Here is a 27788-nt window from a genome sequence, read left to right as displayed (position 1 = left end):
CCTGAAGAGAATAGAATAATTTTTTGTAGAGGTGAAAGTAAATATTGCACGATATAGTGCCTTAGTTTATGTCTTTATGCTGATCTCCAACTTCATCCTCTGAGAGCACCATGAGTCTGCATCATGGTCCCTTTAAAAAAACATCTATCCAACAGACTGACATTCCTCTATCAAGGATAATACCTGGTTTTAGTAACTCCCCCAACAGTATTTCCCAAAAGTCACACTGAAATATATTACATGGTAACCTGCAAAGTCAGACTCCAAACCAGAGAAGGGAAAAAATTCCATAATGGCTATAATTAGACAGCCTTCAGCTGCTAGACAGGGATACTTCTCTCCCACACCCACACTAGGAAGTGGCTTTTGTGACTACAGAGCTTACCCGGGCTAGACACTCTTTTCTTGACTGCACCACTAGTGTCTAGCTTACAAATATTAGTATCATTTGTATTTCACAGCCAGATTAAAATAATTTAATTGGTTTTATTAACTTTATAAGAGGTGTTTTAGGAAGATAAAACATGCCTTGAAAGAGTGGTTAAAACACCCATTATCCCCTTTTTATCATTTAATTGTTAAAAAGAATCAATATAAAACAAAACATGATCAAAAGAAACAGCCTCTTAAATTATTTATTTTAATTGCCACATCAATTTGAAGCTGTGACACAATACAACAATTCCAGCAATTTGAAAATATACTTTTAAATAATTTGGGGGTTAGGGTGTTTTGTTTGGGTTTGTTTTGTTTTGTTTTCTAATAACTGTGTTTGTGATTTAGAGAGTTACTTGATTGTAGACACTGATTAAGCTATTTCCATAGGTCTGATGCAGGTTGCTCCCAGTTCTCTCCCATAATCCACTTTAGACTGAATTTTTTGAAATACTCCAGACGATGGCTATTGGTGAGAAACAGGCATAAAAAAAAAAAAAAACTTGTAAGTAAAGAATACAAGTTTCAATACTCACTTTAATAATACACTTCAAAATGAACAGTTTGCTTCAAAGGTGAGCTGGAACCAAAATCTGCACTCAGAACACCACACACAATCATTGGACCCTATACTTTTGTGCACATAATCATTTCTGGGGGTAAATATAGTAGATGCTATTAAAATCTTGACAGTTATTGCAGTTCAGAATTCACTTTCACAGCTCTATTTATGGGATTCCCTCTCTTTTGAACAGAAAACATGACAAATGCTCTAGTCATTGTAACTCCTGCAAGCAGTAAATGTCAATATTTTAACTATGCCAACTGAAATAGTATTTCAAGGTCAAATTACTGAGGACACAAATGCTGCTTTTGCTCTCACAAATCAAATAGATATAAAAAAAACTATCATTTGTGTCCACAAATAATTTAGCACACAAAATTGTGACCAAAAACTTAAAGGTCATTTGGCTGACAAAGCCAAAAAGAATTAACTCATTCAAAGGCTGCTCCCTCTAACTTATATCCAGCTACCTCTGGCTCTAAGACTATGTCTACACTGCAGCTGGGAGCAAGCCTAGGAGTTGGGTGGCTAGGCTGAGTCTCCATCAGAGCTACAATGTCCACACAACTATTTTTAGCATGGCAGCTGAAGCCCTATCTACCTGGGCTGAGAGGCTTGCTCCCCAGCTACAATGTAAAGACACCATAAGAAATCTTTTTGGCAAAGATTGCTGAAGTTTAGGGACAGCATAGCTCTGTCCTGCTCTGGGGTCAGGAGAGAGGGTGGAGTAGGAGCTTATATAGTAGTTCTATTCTACCTATTTCCCTGCATAGGGGGAATCCTCACATACTGGAACAAATGACTTTATGTCCGCTTTGCATCCAGAACAGCGCAAAGCAGCCAGAGCAGAGCTGCAAATCCAGCCCATAATTTTAAAAAGATCATGACCCATCTGGGACAAAAACGCCAATGGAGACTTTGAAGGGACTTTTTGTGCTTAAAATCAAGCACCTGCTTAGGTGCTTTGTTCAACCAGGGCTTTGTAAATTAGTACTGGAACCTTGAATTGGATCCATTAATGAACAGGGAAGAACTAGTGGAATATGCTCTCTACAGTTTGTTTGTATGTCACGGTATTATATTTCCTCTAGTATATACATTTCTCATAATTGTGAATGAAAAACACTTTTAAAAAAGGAAGTTCTGTATTCTCATCAGCTGAAACGTATTTTTTCAGATTACAGTCTGCCTCTGCTCTAGGAGTTTCATCTAAACCCTATTAAAGTAAATGAAAGGACTTCCATTTCCAGACTTCAGGGAGCTTTGGATTGAGACCCAAAAGGCAGTTTCATAATTCCTAGCTGTGTCACGCTGAAAGTATTTTTCACCACATTACACTGCAGTAGGAAGGATTTCCCAAATTTGCTGTATTAGTCGTCACAGACAAAAGAGAAAACAAGCATAAATAAGATACTGATTTTGTACTCACAAATTAGGCCCCTGTCCTGGTTCAATATCCTCTCTAGGTATTGGATAAAGTGCCTCATATGTTCTTCCAATTCCAGACCCATGGATGGCATAGGAATTCATCTTGTCAACACCAGGTGGGAAATACCTCCAAGGAATAAGTGCTGTGCCATTCCATTTGTTCCAGTTTATGTCTGCCTTAAATATCAAGTCGAGCCCTTTCTTTACACAGGATTAAAAAAAAAATCAAAATGACATCCTTGTTATTTAAATATAAAATTAATATCACTAAACATGTTGAACTAAGGCACCTTCAGACAAACATGAGTGTGTTTTTTAATGATCTAGATAATAGGGAATACTTATAAATGACATTAGATTTAAGAGTCTGTTAGTATTTCCATTAAAATATCAATTACTATTTCATAATTGTTTATCCATAATATATGGATTATTTTATCTCTTTCTAGTAATGAATTTGACATGTAAATTTTAGAATAATGAAAACAAAGACAGCTGAAGATATGTTCATGCAGCAAACAATGCAACTGTATATGGAACAGAATTCTTGGGTATTACTTTTACAAGTAGATACAAGTGCAGGTGTTGTAATACAAAACACAACTGAATTCTGTCACAGAAATTGACATTGATTAGTTGGTGTCATTTTAATTGACTACCTATTTTCTTTCTCCAAGCTGTAACGTTAATAATGCACTTCAGAAGGAATGTAATGCTTTTGATAAGGAGAACAGATTCTGCTAATCTAATCCTCAATAATCAATCCCTGCAGGACCGTATAACCTCATTTCTTGAAGGATGCACAGATGAAAAAGTGTATTTATATTTTAATATTGAGGCAGAATCCCTGGGTGAGTGGTGCTGTCCATGTGCTATCAAAATATTTCCAGGGTCCCAGCTGTACTGCCTCACTCGGGTTACACGGCTGCATAGTTCTAATGGAATAGTGCTGCCCTGGTCTGTTCCACGACATTTTCCCCAGAACGCCAGGGTCTCCCTTCAGTCTACCATGTAAAGGAGGTATATATAAAAACTGATATAGAATTTCTATAGGGTTGGTGAAGAAGTGATGCATGGGGAATGCCTCGCCCCTACTTCCACCTGTTTCTAACCCTGGCCCCGCCCTTCCCATGTGCAGTTCCCAAGTCCCATGGAGGAAGGGGAAGAGGCAAGAGGACAATGCCACAGAAACAGCACTCTCCACTTACACTCCTCTCCATGGCAGAGATCCATGGATTTATTTTATTTATTATTTCCTCTGCCTGTGGAGATGAAGATGACAATTTGGAACTCAGGTTCCTTATTCTGAAGACTAGAAAATAAAATAAAATCAGAGCCAAAAGAATGAATTCCTCAAAAATGTACTATATATATATTCTAAGGCAGGGGTTAGCAAACATTTTTAGAGGGAGGTGAACTATATTCTAACACACAAATTGTACCATTTCACCTCCAAATCCCAATTCCCCTGCTATTCTCATTCCCACAGACCACTTCCCTCCTATCTGAGATGGCACAAAACACTTCCCTCACATTTTGAGAAACATAGATCTCTGACAACTACAGCAACCACTTATGTGGAAAAGTAACATTAGGAAGTAAAGCAAAGTATTTTTAGTTATATTTTAATACAATTTGGAAGCTGAAAATGTAAAGAAGCCAGCACAATACACCCAGCAAGCTCTCCACAGACCACCAGCCAGTGCTCCGGGGACCCAAGTTTGGGGACATCTGTTCTAAAGTGACAACGATTGTGAAACAGGTTCACAAACCCCTTTTCAGTGGGACACCGATAGTGTATTATCTTTTAATTGTTTTTAATGATACTGTAGGTTGAAAACTTTTTCACTACTTCCCATGGCTGTGTCATTGCTAGGTCTTTTGGGTATTACATAGCAAGTTTATATACCCTCCAAAGAGTGCAGCCCTTCTCTGCAGATCATTCAACACTCTTTCTGGACAATACTACTTTCAACTTTTCTACTCATCACCTGTACAATGGTCTAATAAAGTGGTAACACATTTGTGTGTGCGTGCATGTATTCTTGGATTTATACATTATGCAAGGCACAGACTGTTACCATTCAAAATAGTCAGTAGCTAACGGCTTGCTAAAGCAGGGTTATACTCACTCTTATTATGGAAAGGTACAGAGTGAGGTTAAAGCCAGCTCCCATTCAAATTTAAGCTAAAAATCTTTAAAAGCTAAGGAGAACAGTGACTGTAGTTGAAATTGGATGAAAGTCTAAGAAAAAAGAGTTTGTGGAACACAGTATATCTATTGTCCCCCTGATTATTGCTGAAAGATTACAAGTAAACCCATTAATTACAACCAAAGCAAATTCTCCTTCAACTTGACAGGCAGCCCTTCCGCTTTTAAAATCTTCAGTTCAGTTTCTCAAATAACTAGATTTTTCAAAAATCAGGAGACTCCTTGACTTGATGATTAATCATTTGAATGACTTTCAGGATTCAACACTGTATGCATCAGAGTTTTACTTATTCTTTTTGAAAAGTTCAATCATTTCTACAGAAAGCTTCAAATTTTTGACCACTTTACAGAATACAATAGAAAATTATGTTCTCCTGTAAAATTATATAGGATATTTCAAAAGTCTATAGACAGGATATCCTTCTCTATTGAATTCTGTAGGTTTTTACTGTAATTTCTATATAATCCTATTAACCCTATCAGGGGCTGCCCAGATTTTTTCTGGTGACAGTAGCAGCCATCAGAGGTACTGATGAAAAATCACTCTGACCTCCATGTACAATTTGAAGACCAATAGCCATGCAGCCATAAGAACATAAGAAAGACTGTATGGGGTCAGACCAAAGGTTCATCTAGCCCGTATCCTGTCTTCTGACAGTAGCCAATGCCAGGTCCCCCAGAGGGAATGAACAAAACAGGTAATCATCAAGTTATTCATCCCCTGTCACCCATTCCCAGCTTCTGGCAAACCTTTTCACTACTTCCCATGGCTGTGTCATTGGTAGGCCTTTTGGGTATTACACTTACCCCTACACCTTGCCTCTTGAGCCATGTCCACAACACAAGAATAATAGAATTTGGTGGACAGGAAGCCTACAAATTGGCAGTCATAGTGTAGAATCTGGCTTAGCTACTAAAGGAGTAGAGAACTATCACATTCTTGTCAAAATAAAGACCCATTGGGAAGTAACTGCAGGAAAGGACCTTGGAACACATACAGAGGGGTGGGTGGCAAGGAGGGCTGCTGATAAATTAAGTCAGCCATACCTTTAACGATAAATTGTGTGACCATGTAATAAAAGGTGCTAATATAATGTACATATGTGAAAAAATGTTACTCTGAAATTTCCTGTCCTTTGTATGTGTAATATTCTCTGCTTAACACTGCCTTAAAATAGGTTTGTTGGGAGTATTTTTCATTTACACTGAAGTACACAGGGCTCTATGAGAATTTGTTTTTTCTCTTTTCTGAGAATATTACCATTTGTGGGTATTACTCATTGGCAATTGAGAAATCTATTGCTATGACTGATATTGTGGAACTAGCCATGCTCATTCATGTGGTCACTGACTCTGATGCAGAGAGAATGAATCCCTGCATTGATTCCTTAAAAGAACACAATAACAAAAGGTCAAGATATTTTGATGCTCTGAAGTAATTTTTGTCAGTAAAGAAGATTTTTCAGAATACATTATCCTCAATTACAACCGACTGAGCCAAGTCAATGAAAAGAAAATATATTGAATTGTGTTGAAAAATAATCATAACTCTTTATATTTCCATTGCATCATTTCCTGGTATGCCTGCATTGTACAGAAATTGAACTATGATTCCATGACTATAGTGGATTTTAAATCAACCTGACATTGGTATTTGAAAAAGAAATATGTTTTAAGTTTGCTACTACGCAGTCCAGATTTCTATACATGCCATTGTATATTGCAAACTAATGGACTGTAGAGAATGCAATACTATTCTTTTGTTTATTGGACTAGTCTTTACAGAGCAGGGAATTAAGTCAAATTATGTTCTGTCTTTGGATGTTCATCTTGTCCTTTAAGATGACGTGACGTGAGGAAGAATAAATAGGCCATAATCTGATTACTCTTGCACTGGTGTAACTCCCTTGACTTCAGTGGAGTTACTTCTGATATATGCCATTGTATGTCAAGGAATCTCAAGCCCAGTGACTTTTCCTCTTCAAACAAACAGAACCACTTGTTCCTAAAATCAAAGTAGTTTGTTTCTCACTGCTGGGAAAAGACCAGTATTGTAAACAGGAGACTATAAGCATAGCAATATGCTGTTCAGTTAAATTTTTCAAAACATGAAAAAGTAATTTCTTTATTTCCCCACCCCCTCACATTTTTAAATGTTCATAAGTAAAGGAACACTATCAAATTGAACATCAGTTAAACGTAGTTTCACGTACAACATCCATCTGAGTCCTACAGTCAGTGTTTATGGTTTAAAATTCATACCCTTGGTTTTGAAATTTCTCTCTCCCCTGTTACCCTGTGAAAGACCCAAACATAACTGGATGATCTGATGAACTATCTGACTCTACAGGGGAAACAACGAAACTGATTATACAGGTCAAGTATGTACACAATAAACAATCCGACAAAACAAAACAAGTCTCACTCTCTCTTTAGCCTCATTTATAGTAATCTTAGGTGTTAGAATACCTGTAACAGGTCTGTAACAACATACATGTGATTTTTATGTTGACAGAGTCCCTTTTTACAATAGCAATCTCTGGACTGGTCATTTCCTGGAAGTGAAACACCAGTTGCAGGAGACAAGGGGCTACATGAACGTTAAGGCTCCTCACTCAGCTGGTCAATAACCCATCAGCCATCACTGCTTAAATATTAGCCATATTTCATTCCCCAGGGCAAGATCTGGGAGTTTTGCCATTTATTTCAACAAGAGCAGGACTGGGACTTTAACTACAAGAACACTTTTTAAAATTGCACTTTACTCACCTTAAAAATCCTTTGTCAATACAGGAGGTGAACATTTTCTGATGAATTCTCACAAAGATACAGAGCCTCATGCTAAATCAAACATCATTACTACAGTGTATTGACCTTACAAAATCCATCTGCCAAAGATTTCATGCAAGACAGAAATCCTGTTCAACTCAACAGAAGCCTTAAGTGCAATGTTCAGTTAACTGACACTGTGAGCCAACAGTAAAAGTATATGTGCAACACAAGGATTTCAAGTGATATTGGACTGCTCAGTATTTAAATATTAATAAAAAGAAATAAAAGGTCTCAAGTGACCTCAGTCGCTTACATAGTGTAACTGAAATTTGGATGTAAGAATGTGTCTAGTGGTGAATTTTTTTTATTATTAATTTGATAGTTACATCCATGGAACCAATTTACAACTGATTAGCAGGCATACAGGTATTACTCAAATAAACTGTACTATTACTATGATTTATGTTACAGGCAGTAACACAAATGATAGTAAATTTTACTTTATCCCTGATTACCACCAAGAAAAAAAAAACAGCAGGGGAAGAGGATAAAGAGAGCAGCGATTGCAATTTGCAAACCTGTCAGTAAAAAACAAAAGAAGTGAAAATCCATTAATTTTTAAAAGATATTACAGAAATTATTTTACCATGATTATTCTAAATTTTTTTAAATCGTTTTTAAAAACAAATGACCTGTATTTAATCTTGAAGCTAGTATTCCTCAGACAGAGCCCTACCATGAAGTGAAATAGTTGGCAAAGTGAGCAACAGGGGTAAAATGAACACCATTTTGCATTTTCCTAGGACTTATATTGAGAAATAACATTATTTTATTCTCATTGTAAAAAATCCTGTACAGTGAGAAAACATATTTTATAGTAATTTTTTAAATGTTTTCATTTTCAGAAAAGAGCCTTAGGGATTTTTCCTTTTTTAAAACATATTTTAACTATTGTTTTTATTGTATTTCTTTTTCAGCCACCACAAAGTAGTAAAAAACAAATTAAAATATAATGTAGAATATGAACATCATATCCCTATACAATATGCACTTCCTGAGCTTAAGGAAGTCTGGAAATGTTACAGTGGTCCTTTCTGAAATGAACCAATCAAAACTAGTCTATGAGAGACAGATTTTCAAAAGTGTTCAGCTCCCATATAAGCACCTAAATAAGAGTCTAAATCTCCTTTAAAGATTATCTGCAATGGAAAGATATAGCTTTGTATCATTTTCTTTATATTTCATAAAGAAACTGAAAGTCTGGAAGGTTGTGAGTTTGTTTGGTTTTTCAGTACAAGCTGGCGGGGGTGGGAGGGAAAAGCACTGGTAAACTGATAGCATTCAGACATTGGAGCATGTATCTTACCCATCTATTTTGTACTGGACCCATTATTGTGATAGCTCAGTAAACCTGATTAATTGAGATGGGAAGAGGTCTTTATTCAGGTTGTTAAAAATAATTTGTATTTTGTTCCTATTCATTAACTCGCCCTATATTACCTTATATCAACTGGAAAAAAGATTCAGCACACCTGTCAATTCATCTAGCGGCTAAGGGAGCTCCTAATACACTTTGAGCTACCCCACAAGTTTATCAACAACACCTCTTTAAAATTAAGAAGACAGAAAGAGATGAAATTTAATAGTACAAAGTGCAAGGTCATGCACTTAGGAACTAACAACAAGAATTTTTGCTATAAACTGGGGATTTATCAGTTGGACGAGACAGAGGCGGGGAAAGATCAGGGTGTATTGGTTGATCACAGAATAACTATGATGTGGCCACTGTCATGGCCAGGATACTAGACTAGACAGACTATTGGTCAGAACAAGTATAGCAGCTCCTGTTTTCCTATTTTCTTAACACTAGAGAAGGTTAGACTTTAATATTTCTAAGGTTAAAAACAGCAGGAAAAATATTAAAAATAAAGCAACACTTCTAGGTCTTCTCTATACACCATAAAGAGTAAAATACTGAACAAACTCAATTTCTCTTTTCTTTTCAGGATCACCTGAACAGACTTTTCCATTGCAAACATTTAAAGGAAAACCATCAATATTCAGGGGTAGACAGTAATCTTACAATCCTCCCCTAATAATCTTCCCCAGGAATATTTCAGTTCTTTTCCTTGCTTCCCCCTTCCTCTAGCGGACAAGTAAACTGCACCATCCCTTTCTCTGGAGCAGCTCACTTTCCTCTGTGTGCCATCTCAGATGTGCTGGCCAACACATTGAAGGGGCAGAACCAAGACTCTGCCCACTCCCAGACCCTGCTAACCAATTATCCACTCCCCTTTACAGGAAGAGGAATAGCATCTTGGTGGTAGTTGCTCTTTCTTTCACACTATGAGCAGCAGGCACAGGTGAATCAACGGTTACTGCAGGCCCACTTGTTCCCTTGTGTGAGTGCACAGCTAGGGTCAGGATCTGTACCTCACTTTTTCACACAGCTGAAAACAGGTAAATTATGTAAATCTTCACTATCTTCACTCATGTGTGCCTATTTCTGCAATAACAACCTAGGCACCTAGTTTTGAGCATTTAGTTCACAATATTTTATGTTCTATGTCAAAGATTTCCAATCTGTAGGCCACAGAACACTTACTGGTAGTCTGTGGAAAGCTGGCTGGTCACTTGCTGTTGGATCTCCTGTTTGTTTCCAAATACTATAGTGCATTGGAGACCACTAAAAATGCATTCAATACTTCTCTAACAATACTCGCTATGTAGATAATAGCTGTAGTTTAAAGATTATGAACTGGAAAGGTGGGGAGTGAAGGATAGTCCACAAAACAAATTCACTAATAATTAAGGCTACAATTTAGTCACAGAGGTCACGGCAGTCATGGATTCCGTGACTTCACTGGACCTCTGTGACTTCTTCAGCTTCAGCTGTCCACAGCTGAAGCCAGGGCTGGAACTGGGGCTATGCTCCCCACATAGCCCTGCCATTGGGGCCGCAGCTGGGGCCGTGCACTCCTGCCCCAATGCTTGCAGCAGGGCCAGAGCCGGGGCCATGTACTCCTGCCCTGCAGCAGGGGCCACAGCCAAGACTGTACACCTCTGCCACGCGGCTTGCACAGTTATTTTTAGTAAACGTCAGGGACAGGTCACGGACTCCATGAATTTTTGTTTGTTGCCCGTGACCTGTCCCTGACGTTTACTAAAAATAACTGTGACAAAAATCTTAACCTTACTAATAATATATGGTCCATCCTGTGAAACAGTTTGAGAATCTTTGTTCTAAGCTATAAAACCAGCCTGCAGAGGGAACACAAGCTAATTCCTGACCAGTAAGGTGCTAAGAGTCCCTTCTGTGAGATACATCATTCAGAGGTGAGGAGAAATGGTACCATGCAGGAGGTACCTTGCAGAATCAAGCCCTAAAATCCCTGTCCCTGGAACTTTTCTGACATCACGGAGGTCAGAGTAAATAAAGTAATAAATAAAAGACTCTTGTTCATTTGTGCTCCTTAAAACACAAAGATCAAAAATAATAATATTGCCAAGTGGAAAAATAGCAAAATTAGTGATGAAAGAAATCTTATTTTCTGAACAGCTATTACAAGCAACTGAGTACAAGGGAAAACACTATAACAAGTACTTAAAAAAAAACAAACAAAGCTGGTTTTGGTTTTCATTTCATTGTTAAATATTTCTGCGGAACATTACTCACTTCAAAACAGTTTCCTCCAGAGAGCAATAATACAAGATGTTGTCCATGCCTAGCCAAAGATAAACATGAGAAAAAAAGAGAATTTCAGTTATAATGTCAAAACAAATTCCATAACTAGCTCAGAGTCCTCCCTTGTAAAATATTGAAGAATTTAATTTAACATCTAATCTCATCTTCAACTAGTCAGAAGCTTGTTCCCTGAAGACTTCAGTCAAGTTGACTGATCAATCCTAATTCCCACTGGTAATGGAAGTGACAAACATATGCATTCACACACTTTAAAGGCAGTGGTCTATTTTATCCCCATTAGAATAGATTACAACAGTAATCAGTTCAAATTAAAATGGTACCCAAATTTAAGTTATGTCTAGACAAAGAGAATAAATCAAAACTTCATCATCTAACTTTTTTGCTACATCAGAAGTTAATTACTACATAGGAAAATCAATTTAAAGACCAGCTGCTTGGATTCATTTAAATAATGTTCATCACATTGTACATAATCTGTGATGAATTCTAGAAACAAGTGCCCCAAAGATAGTGAGATTTCAACATCCTACCAGCCCACAATCAATGTAACATCTTGTTTCACATAGAGAGAGATATATCTTTATCATTTATGTCAGTGTTAAATAAATAACTTCCATTTACTCAAACCTCTGTTTACAAACTCAGTAAACAAACTCCCCCTTCTCTGTAAACATGAAGAATGTATGATTGCTTGATCTTTCAATAATTATATATATTTTAATTAATATGTTCTAGTTAGTTGTGTAGAGACCCACAGTTAATAATACAGCTTGATCCAAATGTGGTGACAACTTGCAGCATATTGTATGCTTTTTAAAATGCTGTGCCTCTATGGATTTGATACAATATTTGCAGTGTTTCATTTACAATAATGGGCCCTGAACCTGTGAGACACTGAGCACCCTCAGTTCACGCAAGAGAACCCCATGAAATTTGAGGGTGCGTGGCAACCTGCAGAAGGTACTCAGCAACTCACAGAATCAGGCCCAAAATTTTCAGAATTAGGATTGAAGATTTTATGTGATTTTTAAAAATATATACATTATTGAAATAAGTAAAATGGCATACAAGGCATATTTCTATCTGGGTACTCTGGAAATAACAACAGAGGTTTGAATTAACGAACTTAGGAATGGAACTTGAAATTTGCGAACTGGACATCTAGAGTAGATTGTTTTCATTAAGGTCCAAATTTGCACACTCTTACTTACGCTGCATAGTGCCACCAATAGCCCCACTGATTCCAAGGGGAATATTTCTGGAGTAAGTTACTGCTCATCATGCGTGACCATCTCATAGTCATGAATTGAAAAATGTATGCTTAAAGACAGATGAAATGTGCATGTGCATGCAACTCAAGAATGCTCACTTTTGGAAAAATGGCGAAGAGGCAGCAGCAGTTGGGTTAACCCACCTCAGACTAACATTCTTAGCTTTCGCCATTTCATCCCCCTGATTTTTGTCCTACATTATGTGTTTTTAAGAAAGCTTAATGCCAGTGTCTCTTGTGGTTTAAATCTATATGATGTCTCAGAAAAATTAAAATTTTTAATATAAGACTTTTGATCATTTGAACCTGCAAAAAAAAAAAAAAAATTCAAAAAACCTACAAACACATAGGAACACATGGTCCTTGACTTGTTGCTGAAAGTTAATTGTAGGTCTGTAAGCAGTGGAGTGGTTAAGTTTTTACCAAGAATCTCCATATGTTACATATAAAGCCAATAAAAATAAATAGATCACCATGATACACAGCATCTTCAGGGTCTAGATGCAATTATGAGCTGCCTAAGTATCAATCTGGTGGCTTCTGATAACATCTGAGTCTCTTGCCCGACTTCTAATGTGGTAATCTCTCCATTCCCTATTCATTATTTTAATTTGTAATATGGCACGTGCTAAGATACATCAAAACCATAATTAGCACCCCGCAAGAAACAGGTAGTACTAGCATTATTTTTTCTAGTAACAAACAATTAAATATTGCACTTAGCCGCTGAATTTTTTTTTAAATAAACAACCCCACATTTATGACCAGAATTAATTAGTCAGATTACAGCTGGCTGCCAAGCCACAAGCAGTAAGAGTTCTAAATAAACCCGTCATTATGCAGTGTATATAAATGCCTCATTTCAAGAGCAGTACTATTAATAGTTTATATAAATCTTCACATTTTTTAAATTTAAAAAATAAGTGATTACACATTTGCTGTGACTCAGAAGCAGTTTTCCATACGTGGGAAGGAATACAGGATATGTTTCATTAAGTGTAAATGGAGCAGACAATTTTTCTAATTAATAAAGATAATCTTTGAGTGACAAGCCAAGAGCTTTCATGGATGAACTAACATTCTGAGTCTTTAGTCTCTCAGGTTTATGGGTTATGGGGGCAAAAGAATCCAAAGATCTCTGGGCCCATGGATGAGAAAAATTTGATAAAATAGCTGTCACTAGAACTGGCTGGAAAACAAGAATTCCATTTTGAGAAAAATGTTGAGGTTTTGACATTTGGTTCCATTCTGATGCAGAGCAAAACCAAGGTTTATTTTTTGCTGAGATAGAGAGGCCCTAGATTCTCTGAGTGGTTAGAGGCTAGATATGTTCCCTAACCACTGAGCTGTTTTGGGATCTCTCTCTTTCTCCCCTGCCCCTGTCCTGGACCTGAGAAACTCTCATCATACCCAATATGGTCTGAAAAAAGTTTTCGTTTCAATAAATTTGCATTTTCTAATCAAAAAAATTGTCAAAGAGTTCCCGACCAGCTTTAGCTACCAAGCTCTGGAAAACATTAAGATATTTAAACTCCTTTTTATATCACTGCATTTCCTTTTCAATAATTTCTCATTACCTATGGACTGGAGCTTTTCCTGTGTAATTAGCATTCTTTGTATGCCTAATTTAAGGCATAAAGCTGCTGGAATTCTCTGCAGCATAAAACAATGGCGGTGGGGAGGGAAATCCTTCCAGGTTTATTCATACTATGGCCAAGCTGCTGCCTGCGTAAAGTTTTCTCTGTTCTTTATCTGTGTTACTAAGAGCGGAGGTGATGTTGGGAGTGCAGCGGGGGAGTCCTTTTACAAGATCCAAGGTTGCAAACAAATTAAAAACCTAGAATGTTGAGGTCCACATAATATGCACAGTAAGATATATGTAAGAGCTGGGACAGCAATGTACTTCAAATAGAATTATCAAGAAGGGTGTAAAATTGGAATAAAGTTTTAACTACTCAAGCTAGCTTTCGCTACCCACCCCACAAGCCCTACTGCAGCACCAGTCCTGACTTGTCATCTTATGTTCATCTAGCCGCTGACTGTTCCTCTCCAAGTGCAGCACCTCCATATTCCCCTCACTCACACTCAGGCCTCCAGTTCTCCCCGTCATAAGTTACACCCGTATATAAACTGGTTTCATTAAAAAATAGTTAATGCCTGAAACTAACACCCCCAACGTCAATGTACAGTATGCCACTTACAAAAAACAAAAAAAGAAAAAAATCAGCAATACCTCTGAACATAAAGGTTACAAAGAACAAGGATTTAGAGGAGAAACATCAACAATGCATCATCAGTATTACAAATCAAAACTTACGGGCAAAGTTCCACTTCGAGATAGTCTTTAGTCTCACTACTCAGAAAAAAGGATTCAACAACTGTAAAAAAACCAAAAACAAACAATTCCAAGAATTAAGAAAGTTTGTACTTAGGAAAAGTGAATACCATAATCACTGCCTGTGATTATATCCATGGGATAGTCTCAGTCTTCACAGATAAACCACATGTCCTCTAAATTATTCTTTTATTCATCTTTAAGATGTTTCGGGCATTGCAGAGTTGTGAGGATGGAAAGATTGTCTCAATAATGTGATACACTCACATATTCATAATATGATTATTTTTCTCACGTGACAAATACAAATACTGTCTGTGGTGGGATCTCTAGGCATATTGTGTAGTTAAACACTGATATATTTGGAAGAGGACAGATTTGGTATTGAAGGAATAGGGTAGACTGGTCTGCTTTGACCTTACCCTTAAAGAAACCTGCCACCAAAAGAAGCCTTTAAATAAAGGTTTACCAGGATTCTAAAAGGTTTCGCTTGACCTTTTAGTGAAAATTCTGATTGTTCTGAACTAGTCTTCTCCTGCCTGATAAACACACTTTTGTTTCTGCATTGCAGCATTGCACTTTGTAATGGGTAAGCAATCCAAAATATGAAAGAATGCTACTGTTAGAGCTGGGCAACATTTTTTACAAAAAAGTTTTCTTGAGGAAAAATTGCCGTATTTAAAAATGAAGTTTTATTTACAAATTGTTGACATCTTCAGAACGTTCCTTTTCTCAAAACTTTTTGGGATATTTTTAATCAACTTTATTATCAAAAATCATCATCAACTTTTTTTCCTAACTAAAAACATAATTTATGTTAAATAGAAATGTTTGTAAGATGCAAATGAAAAGTTCATGTTCAGTAATGTTCAGTAAATGAAAGTGTTCAATTTCAAATGCAATTTTGATTTAAAAAAACCTGACGCAGAGACATTCACAAACAAAAAAAAAAACCTTTAAAACCTTGCAAAATAGAAGATTTCAAAGTTTCTCAAAAAATAGTTTCTTTTTCAATCAGCTTCAGCCAGCATGTGTATACATATTTAAGTAATTTTAACTGCAAACCTTCTTAGACTTCTAGAAAATTAATATTCCAAAACACGTTTTAGGTTCATCTGTCGTCCAGTTGCTCCTAAATATAACTGTTTATTTTATAGGATTAATTTTAGCAATTCTTCTCGTACATACAGAGCATAATATTTTAACTCAGAGACTCTTAATTTGTTAACAAACTAAATATTTTTCATATCTTGACACAACTGATCATTTTGAGGCACATCCTACAATGCACCAGAAAAAGGAGGAGGAGTCATTGAGATAGTTCTGTTCCCTTCCAACCTCGGCTGCAGAAGACATTACACCTACCAAACAAAAACATTTGAGTGCATCCCAATGATCTGTGAGGCAAAGACAATAGAAAACTAGAGCTCCTAGTGATTTACAGACCTCCAGATGGAAAGCCTGTCAACTTCCTGGAGGAACTTCTAGAGCTACTGTCCAGCATGGTATTGGAATCCCTCAGATTCCTTGTCCCCAGTGACCTCAACCTCCATATAGACAATGAACATGATACAGTAGTACTTGATCTCATGGTCTACATGGAAACCATGGGATTCTCCCAGGCAGACTCTAGATCAGAGGTGGGCAAACTACGGCCCGCGGGCCACATCCAGCCCACAGGACCATCCTGCCCAGCCCCTGAGCTCCTGGCCGGGGAAGCTAGTCCCCAGCCCCTCCCCCACTGTTTCCCCTTCTCCGCAGCTATGCCACCATGCGGGCAGCATGGCTCATACCTGCCCACCTTCCATGCTTTCCAATAAGCCTGTCCTGCTGCTCTGAGTGGCATGGTAAGGGGGCGGGGGGAATGGGGGGTTGAGTAAGGGGCAGGAGGTCCCAGGGGGCAGTCAGGAGATAGTTGGATGGGGTGGATGTTTGCGGGGGGGGGGGCGGTCAGGAGACAGGGAGCGGGGGGGTTGGATGGGGGTGGGGCAGTCAGGGGACAAGGAGCAGGGAGGGTTGGATGGGTTGGGAGTTCTGAGGGGGGTAGTCAGGGGTCGGGAAGTGGGAGGGGGCAGGGGCCAGGCTGTTTGCGGAGGCACAGCCTTCCCTACCTGGCCCTCCATACCGTTTCGCAACCCCGATGTGGCCCTCGGGACAAAAAATTTGCCCACCCCTGCTCTAGATCCAGACATGCAAATGGACATATGTTGGATCCTATCTTCAGCCTAGGAGTGTATATTGTAGACAACAACAACATACCACTTTCCATACGATCATAACCTCGTCCAGACAAGATCATTGCCTTCCTTCCTTCCCACAATGACAGTGAGCATCCAAATGCTGATCCACCCCTGAAGATTCCTGAATTCTCTAGGTTTGCAACTCAGCACAGGAGGACAAGGCGCTGATGAGTTGGTACAACAGAACCATCATTTGATGTTCATTACCACTGATGCCTTTGTCTCAAGCCACTCTGTCATAAATATAAAGGGAAGGGTAACCACCTTTCTGTATACAGAACTATAAAATCCCTCCTGGCCAGAGGCAAAACCCTTTCACCTGTAAAGGGTTAAGAAGCTAAGATAACCTCGCTGGCACCTGACCAAAATGACCAATGAGGAGACAAGATACTTTCAAAGCTGGAGATGGGGGGGAACAAAGGGTCTGTCTGTGTGTGCGATGCTTTTGCCGGAAACAGATCAGGAATGCTCTTCAGATATCCTCAGAACTTCTGTTTAGTAAGTAATCTAGCTAGAAATGCGTTAGATTTCCTTTTGTTTAGTGGCTGGTAAAATAGCTGTGCTGAATGGAATATACATTCCGTTCAGCACAGCTATTTTACCAGCCATTAAACAAAAGGAAATCTATATGACACACCCGTTCACCCAATTTGATCAAGAAGATCACCTTGATTCACAGATTAACCACTATAGAAGTCGTGCATAGGCAGAAAGTTAGAATGCCCATGGTACAAAAAGACACTTTGAATCCACCCACCAGCAGCACAAACAACTCTTACAGGACTACACCACAGCAATAAGGAGGCAAAATAAGCCTTCTACCCCGTGTAATCAATGCAATCAATGCAACAGACTGATGCCCACTACTAATGGAAATAGTCATTGCCTCCTTCAGAGACATATACCTATCAAGCTTCTTGAAAAAATTTAATAGTTTGTAGGATTCATACAAGGTTTATGCGCTTGGCAACATTCAGGGCACACCCGGAGTGTTGTGCTGGACCTGTGCACACACAGCTCCTTTCAAGGGCATCAACCTTGGAATCTCGCCCAGATGACATGAACCGTGGGAAGCCTCCCAGGACTGGGCTCAAGGCCCGAGAGCAAGGAATGCGGTAGATAGAAACTGGTAAATAAGAATGTTAAACAAAGCCAGTGTATTCCTTTTATCTGTTGGAGAATGTAATGCGCGGGGGGAGAGAAAGAATAAAGGGGAAGGTGGAAAGCTGACAGGCAGAAGCCCGTCAGCAGACCAGCTTGCTTGTTTGCTTGCTTAAAGCTCTGTGCTGTCTTGCCATTGAACCGCAACAACTGGTGCCCAAACGTGGGGCCCTCAGCACTCACCTCGCCCGGCAAGGGTTTCAGACGCGTCACTCATCCGCTTCATGGATCCCGGTGACTATTTTTCATTGTGGTAAGTATGGGAAGCTCCCTCTCTGCTGTGCAAGAGCAACACCGCAATGAGCTACAGTATTTGCTGCGTAAGGCTCAGCACGACTGCCCCACTCGAGAACTCACTCTCCTGCTACAGGAGGTGAGTGCCCAATGCCCGTGGTACCCTGAAGCTGGAACCCTTAAGCTAGCGGACTGGGAGCGGTTGGGCCAGACATTGCACAAGGAGCCTCGGGCGCCCGTGCAGGCTCTACATGCCTGGCACCTCTGCCGCGACGCGATACAGTGTGTCGCCTCGGACAGGCCCTCCCTCGCGGGGCTGGTGCTCTCGCCACTCCCGTCTCCTCCTGCAGCCATCCCCCCTCCTGGCGATGCGACACAGCGTGTTGCCTTGGAAAGGCCCTCTCCCGCGCCAACAGAGGGGCTGCCGATCCCGCCACCCCCGTCCGCTCCTGCAACCATCCCTCCCCCTGCTTCGCCCCCAGTGCCTCTATTACCACCGCCTCCCTGGCCTTCCCCACCGGAGCCAGTGTGTGATCGCCATCCCCTCGTGGGGCCCCATGCTCCAGGGCCCCCCGGGGGGTCGTCCGCATCTGCTCAGGGGCTTTCGCTGGTGCAACAAATGGTTCACGCAGCGAAGACTCGCTCAGATATTACAGCAGAGGAGCTGGCTGATCTGGTCTTAGTTTGTCCGGTGACCTGGCAGGATGATGGCCAGGGCAACCAGGTTGCAAACTGGGTCAGTTTGCCTTACTCGGTGATCAGAGACGTAAAGAAAGCGATTCGCGAGTTCGGCCTCACTAGCACGTATGTAAGTGGTCTCATTGAAGGGCTAGGTACTGGGTACACCCTGGTCCCTGAAGATTGGAAGGCGCTGTTGCGCATGATGCTGAGGCCCAGTCAGTATGTTATTTGGCTTAGTGAGTATCGGCAGATGGCGGAATGCCAAGCCCAGGTATATAGAGAGCAAGGTATCATTTATGAGCATTTGGCAGGGGAGGGCCAGTTTACTACTGTTCAGATGCAGTCTCAACTCCCTCAGGCTGTCTTCGCCATTATTTCCACCTGCGCCCAACATGCTTTCCGGAAGGTCCCAGATTCAGGCAAGCCTACCAAAAGCTTTGCCAGTATCCGTCAGGGTGCATCAGAGTCCTTTATGGATTTTACCAACAGATTGCAGGAGGCTATCCTCCGACAGGTGGATAACCCTGCGGCAGCTCAGGAGATCCTGTTAAAAATGGCGGTTGAAAATGCGAACGAGGATTGCCGCCGTGCTCTCCAGGCTGCACAAGCCTCTGGAATTCTAGAGCTGTCAGACATGCTGCGGGCGTGCCAAAACATCGGCACCCAAGCACATAAAGCTGGAGTTCTGGCCGCCGCCCTGCGGAAAAGCGGGAAGGAGGGGAAGCGTTGTTACCGCTGTGGTAAGGAGGGTCACTTTCAGCAGGAGTGCCGCTCATCGACGGCGCCCGCCTGCCCCTCAAAGAAGTGCCCTAAGTGTCGGAAGGGCTATCACTGGGCTAATCAGTGTCGTAGCGGGTCGGGAAACCGCACGATGGGTTCCCCCCGAACCCAGGGCCAAACGGGGGTGTTTCCCACTCAGACAACTGTTCCTCTGCTTCAAAACCCATAGACTCCATGAAGGCGGCGACTGCCGGAAGTGCAGAGCTTGATTTGATTATGCAGGAAGATGCTGACTTTCAGTTGCCAGGGGAGGTTTGCGCCATACCTACCCAGGTGATGGGACCTCTCCCTGCCGGATTTGTGGGTCTGGTTCTCCCTCGCTCACACGCTGGGAAACAGGGTTTTTTTTTGTCATCCCAGGGGTCATTGACGCCGATTACACCGGCGTTATTAAGGTTCAGGTATGGACCCATCTTCGACAGTCGCTCCCGCATGGACGGTCAATTGCACAATTGATTTTAGTCTCCTATCAGGTGCCAGCCGCAGAGGATCGAGCCCGGGGCGGGAACGGCTTTGGATCGACGCTGTCTCAGTTGCTGTCTCACAACACGTCCTCTCCACTTGTTGCTCTAACAATGTCGGTCCGCCCCTCGAAACCTCAGTTAACACTTCTCTTAAATAATGTTCCTTTTACAGGGCTGGTGGACACTGGAGCTGACGTTACGGTGATTCGTGATCCGGAGTGGCCGGTCGGTTGTCCAACAGTTCCTTCTAAAGAGTTGTGGGGGATCGGGGGTAGCAAACCCGGGCGCCAAAGTTTGTCTTGGGTCACGGTCTCTAAACCAGGAGGCCGTGCCCTTGCTACAATCCGCCCTTTTGTACTCCCTGTCCACCTCAATATTTGGGGCCGTGACTTACTTGTAAAGCTGGACACTACCCTCGATATTAATATATAATGGCCCGAAATCCTCCCTCACCCACCTTGCCATCCGCATTACCATTGGTATGGCAATCCTTAGAGCCCGTATGGATTGACCAGTGGCCCCTCCCCCTAGAAAAGCTGAAAGCGCTTCATTCACTTGTATAACAATATTTGCATGCACAGCGCTTGGAGAGCTTTACTAGTCCTTGGAACTAGCTGCTGTTATTTTGGCCTTTCAATTTTTTGCTGATTGTCCCTTTAATTTGATCGTGGACACGCATTATGTTTATCAGGTAATTGATCATTTACCCCTTGCCCTTATTACCCCTCAGGTCGATGCGGACCTTCTTCGCCTGTTTTTGTCCTTACAGTATCTCATCACCACTCGTAATTTTCCTTATTTTGTTGCTCATATTCGCAGTTATACCCCTCTGCCTGGGCTACTTACTGAAGGCAATGCGCGTGCTGATCGCGCGTTATGTGGTCAGGTAAATTCCCTTTTTTCTGACCCCATTGAAAGCCATTCCTTTTTTTATCAGTCTGCCTCTGTTTTGGCCCAACAGTTTCACATTCCTGCTGATCATGCACATTCTATTGTTCGTTCCTGCCCCCACTGTGCCGCTGCTGCCCCTACCTTTTTTTATGCCGTTAACCCCAGAGGTACCGCAGCGAATCAGCTGTGGCAACTGGATGTCACTCATGTGCCACAATTCCGCCCCTATTCGTTTTTACATGTTTCCATTGATACCTATTCAGGATTCCTCTGGGCGATCCCACAGTGTGGGGAAGCCACTCCCAAAGTTATTCACCATTTGCTAGCCTGTTTTGCTGTTATGGGTCGCCCGAGCCAAATAAAAATAGATAATGCCCCAGCCTATTGCTCCACAGCCCTCTCCATCGTTTGTACCCAATGGGATGTCTGTCTCAAACATGGGATCCCTTATAATTCCACAGGCCAAGCTATTGTTGAACATGCAAATTGCACGCTAAAAACCTTGCTCGACAAACAATTAAAACAAGGGGAGCTGCGTCTCTGAACCTTAGGAGACATTCAGCAACAATTGCATATCCTTTTGTTTATTTTAAATAATTTAATGCTGAACGCAGATCAGCAGACCCCCGCGGATCGGCATTTTCACAAATCCGAGGTACTGGAAAGACCGCATGTCTATTACCGTCAGCTGCCCGATCTGCAATGGCTGGGCCCAGTACCTCTAATCACTTGGGATCGGGGATATGCTGCTGTGTCTCTCCCTGCAGGACTGTTGTGGGTTCCGGCCCGGTGTGTGCGACCAGCACTGAAACAGCATGGCGTGGCACCAGGGGCTATCGAACCCCATACCGGAGTTTCAGCTGACCTTGGAGGAGAACGCAGTGCGTGGTGCCTCCCGGGTCGACAACGACGGGACGGAAACGGAGGAGGCGTAGCGTCCCAAGCCAGCCCGTGACATGGGGAGCAGTAAAAGCATTGGTCGCCGCAGCTCAACGAAGACTGGCAGCAAACCAACAGCCAGAGACTTCTGAGACTCTGTTTGTGGCAATTCTTGCCCAAATTACTGCTAATTCTGTATTGATTGTATTCCTTTTGTGCCTGCTATTTCCTGTAGGGGTTGGCTCGGGAGCGCTTTCTCCGTTAAGAGCCCGAATGACATATAACCTATGGGAAAGATTGGCTTCAATAGCAAATGTTACCCACTTTTGTTTATCTGATTTTGTAGCAGCTGAAGAATTGTTAGGTACATGCCTTATTCCAGTATGTCAACACCCTGAGGAAATTTGAAATGAGATGATGCTCGCTGCTTACGCGAACCTCTCTTCCCAGTACTCTAGCATGGCTAATTGGGGCCTGGCCAATTACACTTTACCTTCTTAAGCTCATTTTTTGCTGTTGCTGTGTGCAATGTATTTCCTTTTTGTTAAGGCTTTGTCGAGAACCGCCGTGGCAGGCGCCACGAGTTATGACCTCGTCTGTCCGGGAGTTAATTGGCTTGCAAAAGCAAATTGATGGCTACCATGAGATGGCCGAGCACAAATAAACAAAAAAGGAGGGGATGTAGGATTCATACAAGGTTTATGCGCTTGGCAACATTCAGGGCACACCCGGAGTGTTGTGCTGGACCTGTGCACACACAGCTCCTTTCAAGGGCATCAACCTTGGAATCTCGCCCAGATGACATGAACCGTGGGAAGCCTCCCAGGACTGGGCTCAAGGCCCGAGAGCAAGGAATGCGGTAGATAGAAACTGGTAAATAAGAATGTTAAACAAAGCCAGTGTATTCCTTTTATCTGTTGGAGAATGTAATGCGCGGGGGGAGAGAAAGAATAAAGGGGAAGGTGGAAAGCTGACAGGCAGAAGCCCGTTAGCAGACCAGCTTGCTTGCTTGCTTAAAGCTCTGTGCTGTCTTGTCATTGAACCGCAACAATAGTTCATTTGATACTTAAGCCATCACTTGACCCTGAAAACCTCACAGCTAACATCCCATTTTCAACCTCCCATTCCTAGACAAAATAACTGAGAAAGTAGTAATCAAGCTCCAACAATGCTACATAAACCAACACCTTGGAAGACTCACAAGCAAGTTTCAGACAACGGCACAGAACATAGACAGCTGTGGCGATACTAAGAGATGGCATTCTTATGGCCAAGATTTCTAGGCTAATATTGCTGTACCTCTCTATAGCTTTTGACAAACTGGACCACAAGGTACTGCTAACGCTCCTACATGCAACAGCAGGAGTAGACAGACCAGCACTACAGTGGTTCCAATTGTACCTCTCCAGAAGAGCCCAGAGTGTGGTGATGGTTCCCCCACTCTGAAGGCCCTCACCTGTGAGGTCCTACAGGGATCCATGCTATCCCTGCTTCTTTTTAATACCTACCTGAGAGATAGTGAGAGGCCATGGGTTCAGCTGCCAACAGTATGCTGATGAAACTCAATAATATACCTCATCCTCAAGTGATGCAGCCACCACCACTACTCAAATGTAGAACACCTACAAGAAATCAGCTCTTGGAGTAAGAACAGCTGTGCAAGCTGAACCCACGCAAGACCAAAGTGGTGCTCAATGGAAAGGCAAAATGTTATATAGCAGTGGTTTTCAAACTTTAGCAACCTAGAGGACTCCCATTTTGATTGAAAATTTTTTGGGGATCCACAAACCCCCCAGCTCAGCCCCAGGCCCTGCCCCCACTCCACCTCTTCCCTCCCCACCCCTGCCCCTCCTCTTCCCCACCTCTTTCCACCCCCTCCCCTGAGCACCCTGTCCCCACTCCTCCCCGTCCCTCCCAGTGCTTCCTGTATGCCGTTGAACAGCTATTCCCTGGTGTGCAGAAGCACTGGGAGGGAGGGGGAGGAGTTGATCAGCAGGGCCAGTGGCCCCGGACATGATTCCTCCCCTCTCCCCCAAGCATGCCCCATCCCTGCTCCCCCCCCCGCGTCCATCCCAGCGCCTCCTTCATACCTGAAGCCACTGAACAGCTGTTCCCCAGCGTGCAGGAAGCACTGGGAGGGAGGGGGAGGAGTTGATCAGTGGGGCCCAAGGACCCCCTGGAGTATCCTCACAGACACCAGTTTGAGAAACGCTGCTATATAGAATGATCATACACACTTTCCCAGTCTTCCATTGAAAGATAAAGTCCCCATTCATCAAAGTGGTGCATAGGCTCCCTGTCTTTTCATGAAGTGTGGATGACCAGGCAGCTTCAGTATTTAAAAATGCCTTTTTTTTTAAACCTCCAGCTTCATTCTTTCCCCACACATAACACCTGGCCAAAGTGATCCATACCTTCATCACCTGGTAGATGGATTTCTGAAATTCACTGTGTATGAAGCCAAACTTGAAGACCATGTACAGGCTTCAGCTGGTACAAAATACAGCTGGCTGCGTCTCCAGAATACAGTCCACCATAAGCTCACCAGGCCTGTTCTCAAATCCCTCTACTGTATCCCAGTCAGCTTCAATTGCTAGTTTAAAGCTTTAGTCCTAATCTTCAAAGCAATTAATGCACCAAGTCCCAGCTTCCTTAAAGACCAAATTTCCATTTATGAACCACCATGACAACTGTGATCTTCTAGGACAATGCAGATCACAAAGCCCAAGACAAAATAAATGAAAGCTGGAGAAAAAGCATTCTCAGCTGAACAGATCCAACTATGGAACAAGCTTCCAGAGGTCTAAAGTCACACAATACATTTCTTTGAAAATTGTACTTGTGAGGGGGTCAAATCCTGGGAGTGGGGGAGGAGTAGGAAGGTATAAATACTCTTCAAGCGCCACTCAAGGTAAACTTTGTTCACTTGAGACAACAAAATAAGACACATAATATTATGAAAATCAGCAACATTTAATCATCCCTCTCCTTTCTTGCATGATTTGATCACCGGTGAGCTAATAAGAATGTTGACATTTAAATTACCATTAGAGTCAACACTACTTTGAGTTAATGGGAGAAATTCTCTCAGAGCTATTTCAGGCTGTTTACAGTCACAAGAAGATATTACTACATAGGTGTTAGTGTTTTTCCACATTCTGAAATCTAGTCTCCATAACCGCGCATGTGTGTACATATTTATATTTTACTCACCTTCATAATCCCAGAGTCCATCAAAAGGCTTTCCTGGCTCACCAGATGGGGCAGAAGGGTCATCAAAGAATAGGGAATTCACTTTCATTATTAATCCTTGGTCACCTGCCTCAAATCTGATGATCACCGGCTCATGCATCACCTCTGTGCTGTCCCAGGTATTTGTAATCCTGTATTCCAACTACAGAAGATTACAGAAGAGGAAAAAGAGAAAATGTAAAATGAGTAAATGCTGGGTACCATCCTGTGGTATTGGGGACTGTGCCTTAATGTCTTATTAGCAAAAGCAGTATAAAGTTACCATTTATTTTGATGGATTCTGAACGTATGGGATCCTTTAAGGGGGAAAAAAGATGATGATTAGATGCATTAAAAAGGCATAAAAATATGATGATGCTAGGTTGAACAATTATCTCTCTTTTGGAGTAGTATCATTTGGCTGTGTGAGCTGATGTGCCAATCCAACAGCACCCCCTTTGGCCAGAAAGAGCATTGCACCAGTGGTCACTTGATTTGGCATGGCAGTCAGTCAGCTCCTCTTGCCTGCGGCTCTGTGGTAGCCCCATTCTGGGCCATGGAGGTTGTTAGCCTCAGTCCCACTGAGATATGTAGGTTTTCCCCTTATAGTTGGCATGGTCAGCTGATCTGAGTGCTCAAGGGTATGGAAATTCTTTCCATTCTCTAGTCTCTCAGAGAACCAGACCTGCCCACTTCACTGGGTTCCAGCTCAGAACCCTAAAACCACAGAATCAGGCCTCAGCAACTCCTCCTGCTGTGCCCTGAACTCCTTCCTACCTCACATTGTTTCTATAGGCTTTTCCAGCCCGGAGATCCAGTCGTCCCTTGTCTGGGTGTTGTCTCTGCACAGCTTCTCAGCACCTTACTGGAACAAGTTTCCTTCTCCAGGTTGCTTGCTTGCTCCCCTGGCAGCCACTCCACCCCTCTACTTCACAGTTCTTTTATTTTCCCAGCTGCTGTGAGGTTGCCAGTCACCACTGGCTAGCAGTACCTGCATTAACCCCTTGGTTGCCAGGTTACCATGTGGCCAGTACATCCCTCGGCCCATGCCGCTACCCGCAGCCCCTATTGGCTGGGCACAGTGAACCACGGCCAGTGGGAGCCATGATCGGCCAAACTTGCGGACGCAGCAGGTAAAGAAACCGGCCCGGCCCGCCTGGGGCTTTCCCTGAACAAGCAGCATCCCAAGTTTGGGAAACACTGAAATAAAGTATTAAAAAGGCTAAATTCTCTGAAAAATCAGGTTATATGCATCTCAGATTGGGCATCCAATATTAGTAGACATTTCTGACATTCTCTCTGTGCCTCAGTTCTCCGACTCTAGAAAGCTCAGTACAAGTGGAATCTTCATAGAATTCATTTGCCAAACTCTAAAGAGTCTCTACTCATCTTGTGCAAACTGAAATTTTCAGAGGCAAAAAGCACAGCCCTAAAAACAGTGTGACCCCTATCTAATCTTTAGTCTCTGCTCCAAAGCAAGGAACCACCATAGTTTCTCAACAAAACAGTTGCAAGAATATTTTTAATATGAGCAAAGCAATGCATTTGTCCTTAACTTTATTCTGAGAAACATATTTTTACTGAAATTTTTCAAAAATTCATTTGGAAGCAGACATCTGACATGAAATATTTCATCCCAAACTATTAAAGTTTGGGAAAGTTATAAATAATTAAAAATAGGGTCTAATAATTGAAAGTATTTGGCAACCTTAACATTAGGTGTCACTACTTAAACTGCCTATAATAAAATATTATAGAACAAGAAAATACTACTTAGCAGAGCATATAGTCAACCTATGCAATTCACAGCTGCAGGATACTGTAGCTAACATTTAAAAGAAAGAATAATTTTATGACAGCTATTAAATAAATTGGTTAGTCTCTAAGGTGCCACAAGTACTCCTTTTCTTTTTGCGAATACAGACTAACAAGGCTGTTACTCTGAAACATGTCAAAGTGCAAGCAGGGATCAGGAAGAAATCCTTCCATGCACAATTAGTGAGGTGAACCAGCAGGTTTGGGAAATTCTAGAGACAGGATATTAAACTAGATGGAGTGATGATATGATCGACAAGGGCAAATTATACATTCCTATGAATATTCAGCCTAAAATACCTTACAATAATTTGCCTGTTGTGGAATACACAACATACTCAAATGTACTGTTCGTGTATTACTATAGCTACTAAAAATCCTGAATATATCATTTTGAAATGATCATGCCTAACGCAACCATACATATTGCCTCTTGGAGCTTCATATATCACTGTCCTGTTCACTACAGCAGCTTTTAACCAGAAGAAAAACAAGTTATGGAATGCACAGAAGTTTACTAGTACAAGTCTGGGTTTCTAGAACCATGAATTCTCTTGATGATATTATTAAAGATGCCATGATGCCAGCATACAAGCAAGTGAACACAAAGGGTCTGGCTGTAGTAAGCGTTAACCAACATAATTAAGGGTTAAATCGGGAGTAAAGCAGCTTCCAGTACTTTTGATGAA

At 41.7% G+C, this 27788-nt stretch overlaps 1 protein-coding gene across 2 annotated transcripts; it reads right to left on the bottom strand.

Moving 5' to 3' along the window:
• Positions 1 to 692: 692 nt before the first annotated feature.
• On the bottom strand, positions 693 to 26870 carry LOC144264019 (UPF0462 protein C4orf33 homolog). Of its 2 annotated transcripts, XM_077815230.1 has the most exons (6): positions 25568 to 26870; positions 25267 to 25447; positions 14706 to 14766; positions 11089 to 11137; positions 2430 to 2629; positions 693 to 901 (listed from the first exon to the last, which is right to left on the bottom strand). In XM_077815230.1, exons 1-6 carry the CDS (start codon positions 25568 to 25570, stop codon positions 814 to 816), a joined length of 582 nt encoding a protein of 193 aa, XP_077671356.1. In that variant the 5' UTR covers positions 25571 to 26870; the 3' UTR covers positions 693 to 813. The 2 variants fall into 2 exon arrangements, with proteins under 2 accessions (XP_077671356.1, XP_077671357.1); XM_077815231.1 differs by having other exon boundaries at positions 25267 to 26870.
• Between the last annotated feature and the right edge of the window lie 918 nt (positions 26871 to 27788).

Source organism: Eretmochelys imbricata, chromosome 4 (assembly GCF_965152235.1).
Source record: "Eretmochelys imbricata isolate rEreImb1 chromosome 4, rEreImb1.hap1, whole genome shotgun sequence".
NCBI classification, from domain to species: domain Eukaryota; kingdom Metazoa; phylum Chordata; order Testudines; family Cheloniidae; genus Eretmochelys; species Eretmochelys imbricata.
The sequence above is the reverse complement of the archived record's forward strand: the minus strand, read 5'-3'. Positions and strand labels throughout refer to the sequence as shown.